This window comes from Onychostruthus taczanowskii, unplaced genomic scaffold (genome assembly GCF_017590055.1).
Source record: "Onychostruthus taczanowskii isolate IOZ18803 unplaced genomic scaffold, ASM1759005v1 scaffold28, whole genome shotgun sequence".
NCBI lineage: Eukaryota > Metazoa > Chordata > Aves > Passeriformes > Passeridae > Onychostruthus > Onychostruthus taczanowskii.
This window is the reverse complement of record NW_024500128.1, coordinates 5,320,883-5,336,871: the sequence shown is the minus strand read 5'-3', so window position 1 is coordinate 5,336,871 and position 15,989 is coordinate 5,320,883. Positions and strand designations below refer to the sequence as shown.

The following is a 15,989-nucleotide window of genomic DNA, read 5'->3' as shown; positions in this document are numbered from 1 at the left end:
GGCTGCTGTGCTGCTTTCTCTAGTGTGGTTGCTGAAGTTCAGTGAGGCCAAGTTAGTGTTATCTAATCAGTATTAGTCTGAAATATTACTGGAGTCATTAGGACATATACAAGAAAAAGACTTTAATATTATTTCTATCCTGCTTCCTTAATTTGGAAACTAGCATGGCTGAAGAGATGTGTTTTATTTTTGGAGCAGATGAGAAGTGAAAGAGCACAGACATAATATCAGCAGCATAAAAAGCACACAGGAGTTTGGTCTGTAGGACAATAAAGAAGAGATATTTAGGGAATGAGGGCATTTCTGCCATGCTGTTAAACAGTTTTGCACCTAATTTGCCACACAGAAAGGCAGAGTGTATTACTTTAAGTAAGGCATGCCAATTATCTGGTTACAGTGCTTGTGGGACTTGAACAAACTTCTTCACATTATGCAGTTTTAACAAGTTACCCTGCTGCAACTCGGGTCAATGCCAACTTAGGATTTTGCCTGACAGAGAGCAGATGTGCCTAAAGATAGTAAAAGCAGCATATACATCTAAAACCCAAGAAACCCCAAGCAGTTCTGAGTGTGATAGGCAGTTTGGTGAGAAACAACCAAAGAATCAGAACCCTATGGACCAGCCCTTTCTAAATTAGTCATACTATTCCATTTTTCTTTTTTTTTCCTAGCTCTGTTCTCCACTAATACACCACTAACTTCAGAGTAGATCTGTTTGCAACAGAGGAGAGGAACATATTATTTAGCAATGATGTCAAGTTCCAGTTTGTCTCCTGAATAATGGCATTGCCCATTCAATGCCTTAAGACTAGAAAGGTTCAGGAATTCAGCTCTCTTGCTTTCAGGGTCAGTGTTTTAACTACTATGCTAATTACAGAAATGAGGACATGATTCCTACTACCTACCTTGATGGATTCATAGGCTGGTATGTGTACCAACAAATAGTACAAATGGTAGCAAAGACCTGTATTGCTAGATGTCACTCACCCATTGACGAGAAACACAAGAAATGCTATCAAAATGTATGTCTCTAAATAAGTTTGTAATTTATATAGAATTCCAATAGCAGATTCAATTAGCAATTAGCCAGGTTTATAAAGAATAGCAATTCTTTTCTTCAGAACCAATTTCTAAATAAAAGGAGCTTAGATAATAAACACAGTGAAACGAATCATGGAATCATAGAACAGTATGGGTTGGAAGGGACCTTCACATGTCATCTAGTCCAAACCTCTTGTAATGAGCAGGGACATCTTCAGCTCGATTAGGTTGCTCCATGCCCTGTCCAACTTGACCTTGAACACGCTCAAGGGTAGGGCATCCAACCACTCTCAGACAACTTGTGCCAGTGTTTTATTACCCAACTTAGATGGTAAACATTTCATGAAGACATGCAATGGTTTGTAGACTAAGACTTTATAATCAGCTTGGGTTCCACCCCATTAGTCTACATCACTGGACTGGAACAGAAGCTATTTCTTAAAAGCGTGCACAAATATTGTACAACTTATCCTTTCACAGGTTTAACCAGTGTGAAAAGGAAGAATGTGCAGAAGTCTCTCTACACTCTGCTCTGTTATGGTCAGTACTCTTGTCCATGACTTGCCTCCCAAGCCATTCTTCACAAGCATATTGTAATTTTCAGTTAGTAATTCTTTTGTAAACCCATTTCCTTAGAAGAACAACTTTCTAAAATTTAAATTTGTAATCAAATCAGTAAGAAAGGAAGAGGAAGTGATGAGGAGGACATCAGCTACAATGCAATTACCTAACAACCACTACAAAATCTAAATAGATAGGAGTTAGTTTCACACAGTGCCAGATGCTACACACTGGGAAACATCTGAGAATAAAGGAGAATAAAGATAAAAATTACATACCTTCTTGAAAGAGTATCATCATGTTCATACTTTTGTTAGCAACAATATTATTCAGTAAGGCAACTACAGTTTGCATTGTATTCCCAAGTATACTGTCCTGGTATCTCTGCAAAACCAAAATAAAACAGTAAAAACAAAAAAAAAATCTAGTATTCCTTTTGCAAGGTTAGAAGACTATTACCTTAAAAAATGTGGTAATACAAAAGCAGTACTTTCTCAATCCCTTAAAATTCAGCATTTAAAATACCATAAAACCAGCCAAATATCTTAGTAGATAACATCAGTTTCAGGGACCCTGTTCTACAACATTAGACCAAAACTTCTCCTATGTTCTTTTAAACTAAACCAATTCTTATCTAGGTCTAAAATGTTAGGGCTTTTTAAAATGGCATAGAACTTTATCAACCTCATCACTATATATTGAGAACTAGAAATATTTCCCTTTGTATATTTCTTTTATTAATGGCATTATTGTTACTCTTTTCAGTCTCAGGTTGATAACCCAACCACTAGTCTATTTGTTTTCTTTGTATACATTCATAATTTCACAGACACATTAAAGACCTATGACTGTATTGAATTGCATCACTTTTTAAATGTCTTTCTTACATTTGAAGATTGCTTAAGTGATTTTTCACAATTGTTGAGTCTACACTGAGAAGAGGAAGGCACAAAGGTTTATAAAGAAATTGATTTTCTTCTGTTATATTCACTACACTTGCACACTCAGGCTGAAAAGGGTGGATAAGGCAATGCAACCAATATGCATTTATTGTTCTTGTAATATGCATGTATTATTCTTGTGCACAAGAGGGACAGTAATAACTCAGATAACTTCCAAGAATCCAAAATAGGAAAAGCCTTGACAAATCTGAGTTTAGATGCAAATACGAGCCTGAGTACTTTTCAAATCTCCCTAGAAGATTCAGGAAATATTTTGTCCAATTTTCAGACTCAAAGCCAAATAGATACATACATGCAAAGTGAAAATATCAACTAAGAAAAAATTGGCATGTTTCATTCATCATAGGTTTCTCACATGCACTTAGGTAACTTCCATGCATCCCTTTCCCACCAAATCTCTCAGTATATTGGTATTGGTCAACTAGTTCACTGCCACAGAATACACCATTTATTAGGGTCCATCTCCTGTCTGACAACTGAAAAAAAATTTAAAGTTGAACATGATGAAACTTGTCTGAAGTTAAGCATTTCAGATGGCAAAAATCACTTCAGCTCTTGAATACAGTCAAAGGAATACTTTCTGTCTCTGTACTGAAAAAATAAAATGCATTATTTCCTACAAATACCATTAAATGTATGTATTAAGGTATAATACATTAACAGGAAATTAAATACACAAACATACATAGCCTCCTATTCAACTTCATGTTATATGAATTTTCTATTCACAATAAAGTGTTCTAAAATAGATCATAAGAAGAGACAAGGAAGAGTGCCTCACAGCCTTTTGAAGGACTGTAGTTTCTTACCCGAGCCTTAAAAATATATCCAAGAGCTCTTAAATTCTATTTACTTTACATAGCATTTTGAGATGTTATTTATGATTTCCATAAAGAACACAATAAATATCTGTTCCTCTGAAGGTTTGAAATACAGCCTGATAAATTCAAAAGCAAAGTTGGAAAGTATAAACACCAGATTCCTCAAAGGTAAGGTAACCAATACAGGAAACAGACACCATAAAGCTACGGTACTAAAAGTAAATTTGAATTTATTTTCCTAGAGATATCTGAAACATAAGAAAAACATTATTTTCAAAAGATAGTATGTTTATCTGGTAGTCTATCATCACAATATCTTATTAATTCTCCTAAAGAACAACCAGAAAACAACACATTAAACAGCAAGAATTACTATTTCCACTACTGAGGATAGTGATACATACACTAAAAACAAATTAACAAAAGAAAAAAAATCCCCAGATGTCAAAATGAGATCTGACTCAAATATTTTATTTACAGATACAATATTTCTATTACTGCTTCATCTATTTGAAGTAAACACCTTCTAGTAAAACTCCCCTTTCAAACATGCAGTTAGAAGAGAAGCTGTTAGTTGTTTATGATAACAATCTTTTACATTCACCAGGTTAGTAACATTTCAATGAAGCCATTTTTGCTTTTAATGGACATCAATTGCTTTGCAACCCTCTGCTGAACGATGAGCATTAATGTTTTCTACTTATATCAAAGCATAAATAACAAAACTTATCTTACCCTAAAAACATACAAATTAGAATTCAAGATGCAATGTAGATATCTTGAGGAAGGAAAATGGTATTTTAATGAATTAAATCATCATATAAATGGTATACTCAGCTGTACTCCTAGTGATTTAAGGTATGTTCCATGATGGGTTTTGACAAGATATTAGGTTCCAAGAAGCTACAGGTATGCTTTACTTACTTACGCCATCACTGATTGCTGTTAGACTCAATTTTAGAGTTTTATATAAAAATATTTAACTTCATAATCTATCAAGGAGTAAAGCTGATCTAATTTGTGTGCACAACACCACCGACTGTGGACATTTATGAACAGTGCACTTGACAGCTTTAATAAAACGTAGCATTTGCCAGCAGAGATAATTAGAATTGAAGCAGTAAAATTCTAGTGTTTGGCAACACAGATGAAACAACTTCATTAAAATGTACAGCTTCGGCGAATGAAAAGCAGGAAAGCACTGGACCCTGAAGAATCAGCCTTCTCAAAAATAATTGCTTCAGTGCTTAAAAAGGACAGCTATGAAATACCAAGGGCATAACAAGGAAATACTAGTATTAAAAAGAAAAGAAACGACAGAAGATAAATCAAGCTTTTCTAATAGGACTGAACTGTATTTAGGCCATTAAACTTTTCATTCTAATTTTGAAGGGTTGTACTTTCACAGAAGAAATCAGTTGAACTATTTATTTAAACCAGTTAGGTAAAAGGGTGTGAATTAGCAAAGAGGGAGTAGGAATCTTGGCAAGATACTATGACTAAAGCTGACTTTTCTCTTCCTTTAAGGGGATTAGAACTTAGAACAGTACTAGGCAAACTACAGTATTTTAATTACATTTTAGATAACAAAAGAGATTGCACTTGTGATAAGAGGTTTGCAATTTGGGAGACTTCACATACATGTTTGCTAATTATGTATCCAAGAACCCAGAAGAGAAAGTCCTAAATGCTACGTTTTTCAGATGTGCTGTAATTAAATCTTACACTACATACCACATTACTCCTGCTCATTGAATATAATCAGAGTGATTAAAGTTTACACTCTCCTTCTCAAGCTTATATATGATCTATGAACACAAGTTAGGAAAGTAAGGGGACATAAGAATATAGAGGCTTGATTCTTCATACACTAAATCCACTGAAAGAAGAAAATTATAGAAATTAACCATATTCAAATTACAGTTATTAAAATATGCCATTCTCATGTGGTGATTCTTTGTTACAGTATAGTTGAGATGAAATAAACCAAAACATTGATGCTAACAAGGAGATATTTACACAAACATAGCCTGAGATTGCATTCAACCCTACTTATTTTTATTTGCTATTACTTTATGAAACAGAGAATCAGAAACTTTGGTTAATTTAATCTCTAACATTTTGTGGCTTTTGATTTGTAAGACCAGTTATACACAAACTGAAAGCATATAAATATGGATCTCTAACATTAAGGTAGTACTGTTTTCCTTATTAATTCTCTAAATCAAAATTAAGAACAGTCATATATCTTGCTACTCTGCTTTTCAAAATTCAGACTTTTTCAAAAGTACAGTTCTACCAGAACTAATATTTGCAAATATTTCCCTCTGGACATGATCACACAAAAAGGAGCAACTAATCTGACAACCAGTTTCTAGAATGATCATGCTTTTCACAACAGTGACATATTCAGTTCACACACGAAGATTTTAAGTCTTGTAACTTTCACAGAAATTCCTGCTGGAATATTGAAAAATAAAGAGCATTTGCATTCTTAGTCAATATGTGCTTAGGCAAAGTCAATTGAGTATAGGGGAAAAGTAGTGATTTTGAAGGATTAACTAAGGAGAAAGGAAACCATTAATAAAAACTTAGAATGTCAAGCATCAACCAAAAGAAAGCAGTAAAATTAGTCATAGATTTTGTTCTAATACCCACTGCAGCAGGCAATGCAAAATTTCACAATTTTACATTCATGGCTACAGATGAATTGCAAAGGAATCCAGCAGCAGCTCTTAAAATAGAGCAACATTTCCTCTTTCTACAAAACTGCACCTAAATTTCTAGGAGTAATGAAACCTCAAAGCTTATCCTTTTGCACTTAAAAACCTTAATGAAAGAACTCCAGTCCCATGGAAAATTTTCTTTACAATCAACAGAGGGAGTCTGAGTAGGTTCCTCTCTCAAACAGATTCAGGCTTCTTCACAGAGAGGACACTCAAGCAATTTCATATAAAAACAAACTTTTCCATTGCCTAGAAAAAAATAGCCAAGCAAATCAGCTCCCTGAGGATTAGAACTATTCATTGTGAGTAACACTGAGGTTTCCTAAAAAGAAAAGTTTGCATACAGCTCAACAGACAGTATAGAAAAAAACTATACAGATATCTCATTCTGGAGAAGTCCAGTATTCTGGAAGAATTCATGCTGGTATGCTCTGAAGCAATGAAACTCTACAAGTAATAGATACCACTACAGTAGTAACTTCATATTTAGAATTATAAATCTGGAGATGCTATGGAGAGTCTCAAGTAGCAGTGAAGCATTTAAACTGCAAATTCACTTGGGAGCTGCAATCCAACATTATGCCAAAAATTATCATACCAAAATATTCACTTATCAGATTTGAATTTCCAGCATTCATTAAAGCTATTTCTTCAAGAATTCAGAATGACAGATAACAATGAGTGGACATCTTTCTACATGGATTTTGCTTTGATGCAAAAGACACTTTGCCACCACAAGGAAAGAAGTTTCCTATACTCTGTTCATTAATCCATCATCAGGTGTTAAGAAACGGGTCTCTGTCTCTTCTCCTTCAGAACCTGCTCCCATATCCATAGCTAACTAGTTGCTAAAGCAGTATTTAAAAGCAAAAACTGAGACTGATTCAGTTTCCGCTGCCTACTGAGGGGTGCAAGATCAGGATTGAAAAGCCTTTCCTGACATTTTCCATAACTGAAAAAAAAAACCTGACCAAAAAAACCCAAGAGAGTTATGCTTTTAAAAGGAAGAAAAAGGGATAGAAAAAAATATCCGTTGTCCCTCTTAATCTCAAATTGAATGTTTTATTCTTTGTACTCACAGACTTAGTTAAAATCCAGCAGTGTTGGTGAAAAAGATGTTGAATGAGGAACCACAGGCTGACAAAGAAATACAGGGAATTTGAACCTATCTGAATGAGGAAAGAACGCTTTTCTCTATCACAATTTAGTTGGGTTGAGAGATATATTTAAGCTGTCAAAAGGGGCAGGAAAAGCACATTTGCATTTTCAATATTTTTGACTTTATGCCTTGCTTTATGCCTTCTACCCTCAAAATACTATTTAGTTTGAAAATCATTGTTTTTTTCCCCACACATTCACATTTACTCAATCTGTAATTGCAACAGAGAAAGTTGATAACTAGTTTAACAAGTTACATTAAACTTGAAAACAATGAAGGGCTGCTAAATCAAAAGGAAATGTCTGCTGGATCTTCTCTTGCTAGAATCATGGTATAGTCTGATTACATTTGGCACCTTCAAAATACATCAATCCTCAGTTTCTATTATTACTTATTTTAGTGATTATTTAAGTAGCTCATTACTAGTCTGAAAGACATTAGGAAATTCTCTTTATATTTTGTATCTTTTTTTTTTACAGTCAGTCTGTACATCTCATTTGTAGACACCTGTTCATAGAGATTTTGCATATTTAGAGACATGTATTTAGAAAACAAGCATACTCGACAACCAGGCTCTACCAGCTATCAATCTACTGAGTTCAAAGTACACATCCTACCATGCATGGATGTCCTAGGACACTCATCTTCCAGCCTTTCCCCACTCAAGGTACTCCTAGAGTAGCTATATCTGTTAGTTGATACCAAGGCACCAAACCACATGGCAGGAAACAGGGGAGCACTAACAATATTTCTCAGTGAACAGACTGGCAGAAGTGCTAGAAAGTAACACAGCCAGCATTATTATCCCATGAGAGAGAGGGCATTTCTTTCATGTTTCTATCCAATTACGCTCTAAGCAAACTATATTCCTACTAGGACACTACTGCTAGGACGCAGCCAAGGCAAGAGAAATTATGAACTGATTGCTGCAAATGAAAACTCTACGTTGCAAAACACTGTGTTTATCAGGTGTAAAAAAATATTAAATAAGTCTACTAAAGACTATGGTGTTTTTTTGTGGTGCTATACTCAATAAATACTATCTCTTAAACAATAAGTTTTTTGTTTGGAAGTGGAAGTCATGCGTACTCTAAAGAAATATTATAGGGAGATTTTAATTGGCATGATTTTTCTGTGATTAATATCCATGAGACAATTCATGATTGATTCAACATTTAAATTTCAACAACTTCCAAATCACTAGTCTTGTCCTTTCCTTCTGACATTGCAGAAGATTACAGAACTGGGTATCTCCTCCATCTCAGCATTTGTGTTTCCACATGACTAAACACTGAAAAAAGTAGAATGCAAAGTACACTAACATATGTGCTGGGTTTGTTGGTTTGGAGTTTTCTTGATCAGTTAATTAAGGACCATGGACATTAACAAATCTTTACCATAATCACATTATTAAATACTAGTAGCCCAGAAAAAAACCCCAGTTTTAGTATGTTACAGTATTTTTGTGAACTACAGGAATGTTTACAGGCAAACTATCTCAATAAAGTCTCTTCTTCCATAAATTAGTGATATACAATTTTTATTCTCAATTCTATCTCAAGTTAATGCTCCTGATAAACAGCATGTGTATTACACAAACACACCATCATACCCTATGCATCACAGTGTTATCTTGGCACTTATTCAAGAACTCGAAGATAAATATATTTTCTACTCATGCCAGGCTGTGGATATGAATTCCAGGAATAAAAGGAGCTGAGGTGGATTCAGTGGAATCAGAACAGAACAGAACTGAACTATGATAGTGGAGCAAGGTTAGAATTCAGAGTAATCCTAACTGCGTGTGCACCACAGTGATTAAAAAACTCGGAGTGGATTTGATACACATAAGTAAGCTAAATAAGACTTGAAGTATTTGCTACCTCTCTTAATGTCAGTTTACAAACATAGGTATTTTTACAATCCAAGCCTTAAAAATACAGTGCTTATATTGCCATCAAAAGCTTCATCACTTTCAGAGGAAAAAGGAAATAAGTCTGGTATTAAGAGCTGTGTTTGGGTACATCTGGAAGGAGCAGCTTGTATTCACAGCCAGAAAACTTCTCAACTGGAACAAACAATAATAATAAAGAGAGCAAAAGGAAGCACAGTTTTCTATTCTATGTAAATATGAGAAACACTCTCTCTCTCTTGTATACACAACAGGAAGGCAATTTATTGTTATCCCAAAACCTCCCACAGACATACAAGCCACGATCAGCTTAATTTGGTGTCCAACAAACAAGCCACCAACCCCATTCTCTAATTAAATTCTGTGCAAGATTAACATAACTTTGCTTTATTACTGTTTACCAGAAGGAACAGGATGTAGTCAAGATGAAAAATTAAAAAGAACAAGTAAATTAATCTAGAGACTAGAGAGACTTGCAAGGTTAAATGACAATACCTTGCTTAAATTTTTCCAGGATATTGCTGCAGTTTCCAGAATCTCCAGACTTTGCTTTTATATTAGCCATGCATGTGGCACCAGAACCAAAGACAGAGTATGTATCTTGGTTAGGTTGTTGGTTAGGTTAGGTTGTTTCTGGGACAGAAATAACATTTTTTCATTACATTGTGATTTTTATACTTTTATTTGTTCTCTTCCTGCTTTGCATTTAATTCTTATTTTATCTCTACCTGTGACCCTAGAAAAAGTGAATGCAAAGTTCACTTTAGTAGGTTGTATTTCAGGTACATACATTTCAGAAATATACTTATGAAGTGACAGCCCCATTTTAGCTCTATAAAATACTAACAGCATAAATGCAATGTCAGTCACAGGAATTCACTGATACTGAAAGACAGCTGTTCCCTTAGCCAGCAACAGTCTGATGATACTAGGCTACAGAACAGCATCTGAAAGAGAACTGATGAGAAAGATGTAAAATGGAGAAAGAAATGACAGCTAACAAGAATAGCAATTACAGCAATTATTATTACTCAAAATACGCTTACAATATGAGCTTTACAATAAATTTTTATGTGCTAATAGATCATTATTCTTGTGAATTTAAGATGGGATCTAAGTAAAAGAGAATCGATTGCATATAAGGAAGAAATTATTTGCAACAAGGGTGCTGAGACACTGGCACAGGTTTCCTAGAAAAGTTATAGATGCCCCATCCCTCTAACTGTTTCAGGCCTGGCTGGACAGGGCTTTGAGCAAACTGGTCCAGTGAGTGACATCCCTGCTCAGGGCAGGGGGGTTGGAACTAGATAGTTAAAGATTGCTTCCAGCCCAAACTATTCCATGGTTCTTTGTTTTAGTTCTTACCACTCAGAATATTAAACTGAGAAGAAAAGACAAAAAATAGTAATTGCTCCACTGTGTATATAAACAAGAACATAGCAAAATGAATTTTGGACTAGCCTGAGCCTTGCTCCCATGGTGGCAGGCTCAATAGCACCAGGCAGTAGACAGCTTGAAAAATGTACAGTCACTCAGCACTACAGGGTCACCTGATACCCCACTGATACTCCCTGAAGCACTCTGTGCACTTGCCTGGCACAAACCAAGCATCACTTCTGACAGCTCTTACTCTCACCTGTTCTAAAGTCAATTCTTACATTGCAAAGAAGAGAAATGGCACACCTTACGATTTAAAAGCTTAAATCTAGAAGAACACAAGGAAAGGAAACCAATTCTGCTTCTCCTAAGCATTTGTGAACCAGTATCAGATGCTATGACTTCAAAAAAGCATACCTCTTGCTGCTAAATATAATATCACATTTAATTTATTCCATTTTAATCAGAGATTTACAGATGGTTCCAAAGACAGAATCAGAAATGGCTAAGTTCAGCAAAATAGGAGGCTCTTTTAAGCAAGTCCCACTTCTTTCTCAGAGACAGAGGAAGTTATACTGCATTTTGTTATTAGAATTAGTAAGAATGTATTGAACTGCATTTTTCTGTTTGTATATCTTTCCAGGATAATCTTCAAGTAATTTATCATAGTTTTCTTCATGGTCTCACCCCATCACTTTCCCCAAGTCATTTCTATTTAAATACCTACATACTGATTCAAGAAATCAATGTTAAGAATACAGGTTTGAAAATTGCTATAGTTTATGAAAATAGATTCCACTTAACGACTGAGATATATTTCAGTCATCAATATGTAGGGCATAGGTTCAATTCAAATCTCCCTGATTTTCCTCACAGTTAAGGCAATTGTTGCCTGGAAACACAGGAGATACCATTGCCTTCAGAGTGTAAAAAAGAGCCTTCAACCCCCTAAAGAGTGAGGGCTTTTTGTCCTTCATATACCTTCATTTCAGTGGTAAACAGTCACTAAATGATTATATGAGAACTTATATTTAATAGATCCTGTCCAGGACAGGATCTATTAAATATGTATATACAGACACATTTAATATGAACATACACACATGTTTTCTTATAAAGTATTTCAACTATGACATGAAATTCAAATGAAACTATTCTAGCAATGCTGAAAAATCGATGACTTGAGACTCTATGCTGTTTCAGAATGCAGCTAGTCTTTCAGTTTCCTTTAATATTTAAGACTTCAAGCAAACATTCCCAGTGTGCACTGACACACTCACTAGGTTATCACACCGCCTGTATGCCACAGTAGTTTTGCTATCTTACAAGAAATGTAGAGGACTTCAGTTCCTTCCTTTCTCCTCATTTTTAGTGAAAGTCCAAATCATCAGTAGGCTCTGTGACAAGGCAAATTTAATATATACAAACTGAAGCAACTTCAGTAGGAGATGGTGAAAGATGTTAGTAAAACATCTTGCTTAGTAGTCAAAATATTTATTTTGAGCTTCAGAAACCCAGAGTCAGCCATTTCCTCTAGGGTGATTTTGAACTTGGATCCACACACGGGCCCTTCCCCTAAAGCATTCCTGATTGACATGCCACTGGCTACCCTGAGATCTGCCTTTCTCCTCTACCTCCCATGCAACTATGGGCAGAAAATTCATCCTGAACAAAAGAAGCCTTTCCCAGTTAAATATGCATCCAACTTGGAATAAAATAATGAAACCCTGAAATAACCCCTATATTTCCTCCCCCGAACAACAGACTGGAATCCTGAAAAGAAATGGAGCCATGATCACAGAATCACAGAATATTCTGCGGTGGAAAGGACCCACAAGGATCATTGAGTCCAACTCTGAAGGGAATGGACCATATAGGGTTCGGCCCCACAACCTTGGTGCTCTTTCCCACTGAGCTGATCAGCAAGGTTCTACTGCTCTACCCAATTTGCCTACCAGCAAAGAGCAGCTTTATTCTCGTATGAATTGATAGCCTGAAAAGGAGTTGGGTATTTTTAGATCAATGTAGCATTTTGATGCTAAGAGAGAGTCATAAAATATCATCAAGAACTAAATTTAATAACACTAGAGGCCAGACAGAAATTTTAGCCCATATGTGGTGGCACACGATGTGTCATTGCAGTGTAAAAGAAAAGAATAAAGAAAAATAATAAAAAATAAACCAAAATCCAAGTAAAAATCTCCCCAAAAACCAAACCAAAAAAAGGCCACAAAAACCCCAAGAATTGTACCACTGGATTAAGGCAGCATAGAAACATATTTTAGATGAAGAAATTAAAATTTTAACTTTGTTCTAACACAGAATCTTAGTAATAACTAAATTAACAATTTTTAATTACTCATAATAAGCCACCTCACAATTACTAGGTAGCTATATTAGTCTTTTACTTCATTCCGTTCAATCTACACTCCCTGAACAGTTATTCATACTGAAAAATGTGAGGGAATAAAAGGATCAAAGAGGAAAATAGCTAAAATATATCTGAAAAGCTGGTAACAGAAATTTTACAAAAGACAGGGAGAGGAGACTAGAGTATCATTAGCCATTTTCATATCCTAATGGAACATGCAAGTTTCAGTCTGTTACTAAGAGTGGGTCCATGGCAAAGAGCCCAAATGAGGTCTGAGAAAGCATAATGTACCTTTAATGATTGAAATAGCAAGAAAATTAAATCTAATCATGTTTCATTAAGCATACTTTAGCTCCCATTTTTACTAAATTATTCTATTATGATTTCCCAACTGTCTGTTGAAATAACCTTTTACAGCAATCTAATTCACCATCATAAACAAGTCTCATTTCTCACAATGAAGCCCCCTGGGATTAGTGAGAGGAGATGGAAAATCTAAACCTTGCCAATCCTGCAGCCACTAAGGTAACCACTCAGGGAGACAAAGATTTTTGTTTTCCTATTTGTGGCTGAGATCATTAAGATATAATTAGAAATGTATTCATGAGTATCAGAGTGTCTGTTATGGAGATACCATTCGCCCAACAAGCATCCTCTCTTCTAGTCTTTAAAAAGCACAGGAGCAGGCATAATCCTCACTTCACTCTCTGGAGAGTTCTGCATTAAATGGACTGCATTAGACATCCCTCTCACTCTCTGCTTTTTAATGGAACCTTATACATGCATGCAGTATTTTCTCAGACTCCATTGTTACCATCAGAACTGCTGGTCTGTTTGCTTTCAGCAATATGCTCCTGCAGTGCCATCCAGATGTGAGCCCTAAAGATAGCTACGTGCAGAGAATTTAAATCCTGCTCCAGAACTTGACATAGGGCAAGCAAATGTAGAACTTGAGAATACACAGTCAGAAATGGATTGTTTACAGAATAATCCCTGGCTCTGCAGCAGTGAAAGGAGCTATCAGCCCTCATCCTTTCTGCTTTAGTCAAACAAATGAAATATGCACCAAGGAGAAATATCTCACTTTACTCCAATAGGTAACTGAAAGAAATCTGTTTTTCCTTTGTAAAGACCTTAGTTATTACCAAACTTCATATCAAATAACATGACTGCCACAGAAAATTAAAAGCAATGTCACCCACCAAACAGTGCTTAAGTATCTGCCACAGGGATCAATTTGGGGCCCCCAGTTAAACTGCAGAATGTAAACTGTCAGTCACCATATTTAGCATCATAATGTTTGAACAGGTTATTATCTTATTTGGTAGTCAGGAGTTTGAAAGGAATCGAGTATACGAAATAGAAAGAGTTGTAGAGCACAACTTTGCTAATTTAGCATCATAATGTTTGAACAGGTTATTATCTTATTTGGTAGTCAGGAGTTTGAAAGGAATCGAGTATACGAAATAGAAAGTAAGAGTTGCAGAGCACAACTTTGCTTCCTGTACCTACAGGATTAGTAAAGAAACATTTGACAAAAAACCTCCAATGGGTAGAAATTGAATGTTGTAATATATACAGGGGACTCAAAAGAGAAATCTGAGGGGAAAGAAAAAAAAATTACCAAAATTTCAGCTGAGTCTTTGAGATGATGCTCTACTATAACTATAATTGGAAAGTTACAGTAGGTAAACTGAGATTGTATCATGGTAGGCGTAATCTTTTTGCATACACATGGCTAATGAATCTACCTTAAAGCAATGATTTTTAAGCTTGCCTATAAAGCCATTATACAAAACAAAGTTTATTTAGAACCTAAACATCTACTACAATGAGTAAATGACTACAGGTAAAAAAGTAAAAAGAAGAATATTAAGATTTAAATTGTTTTGCTTTGTGGAAGACTGACATTCTTAAATCTAATTATCACCCTACAATACAAACTCTTCAGGAAGGCATTTACCCAAGGAATGCATAAAGAATACATGGCTGAGGCCAAACCAGACAAATTTCTAGATAAATGATCAGAGTTCAGATGCATAATGTGGAAACCCCTGCCAGCCAGAAACCTTTCACGGACATTCGATATTCTTTTACAAACTCCATTGTGAAGCACACAATAGCTCAGTACCTTACTCATCAGAATGCAGCTGGTCAATAAAGGTACAGTCAGCAACTGCCACATTCTTATGCCAATATTTATTTAGATGGGATTAAGAGATGTACCTCAGCTGTTTGACAGAACAGTGATCATGTCACAGTAAAATTCTGGTCACAAGATCATTAAATCTTACTCTGAAAAACATGTATCCCAGATTTACTTCAATATATATTTTTACTTAAATGCTTTCTCTTTGTCTTGACATTTACATTAGCAGGAACAATAAATTAGCAATTCGCTTTTAATCAGCCTGACAAACATGAAGTGAGGAAGTAGTAAGAGTTTGCATTAATATTGCTTCTACAGCAAAAATAAATTAATTTTTAAATGTAGACATTAATGACCTTGGATGAACATTGATGGCGATTCCTTTCTGTATCACCCATTTAAAATTTTTCATAAAATTCAAAGAAACTATGTAAGGTCATGATTTCTTCCCATAAGTTGATAGTTAAAGGTCATAGAGGACACACTTTGGTACAAGACTTGTGAAGTCTCACATTAGAAATAATCTTTTGGCAGCACCTGACTTTCATACATTTGCATTGTGGTGCTACATTCTCTCCTCTTCCATAGATCTCCATGTGCCCTTCAGCTGTGACCCAAGCATGGGGTGGGAGTGAGGGAATGCTGCAGGACTGCGCCCCAGCCAGCAGTTACAGACAGAAGTAGCCCTGCTGGCTTCCCCAGGCTGCTCTCCTGCTCCCACTTCTGCTGCCCACAATCAACTGTCACAGAACTCTTGGGACCAGGAACATTTCTTCTTCTTTACATGGCACAATACAGTACGAAGAGCACTTACAAGGTCACAAAGACTTCAAGATTGCTAACAGAAATTGAGATTGTCTCACACACACACATATCTATGGCTTTATTTATCACACCCATGCATACATAT

General features: G+C 35.5%; 1 protein-coding gene across 1 annotated transcript in view; it reads right to left on the bottom strand.

Moving 5' to 3' along the window:
• Positions 1–15,989, bottom strand: part of ULK4 (unc-51 like kinase 4) — a 210,022-nt gene that overhangs the window by 86,045 nt on the left and 107,988 nt on the right. The window contains exon 32 of the mRNA XM_041407795.1: positions 1,881–1,986. Within this exon, the coding sequence (XP_041263729.1) occupies positions 1,881–1,986 (106 nt within the window). The remainder of the gene's footprint in view (positions 1–1,880; positions 1,987–15,989) is intronic.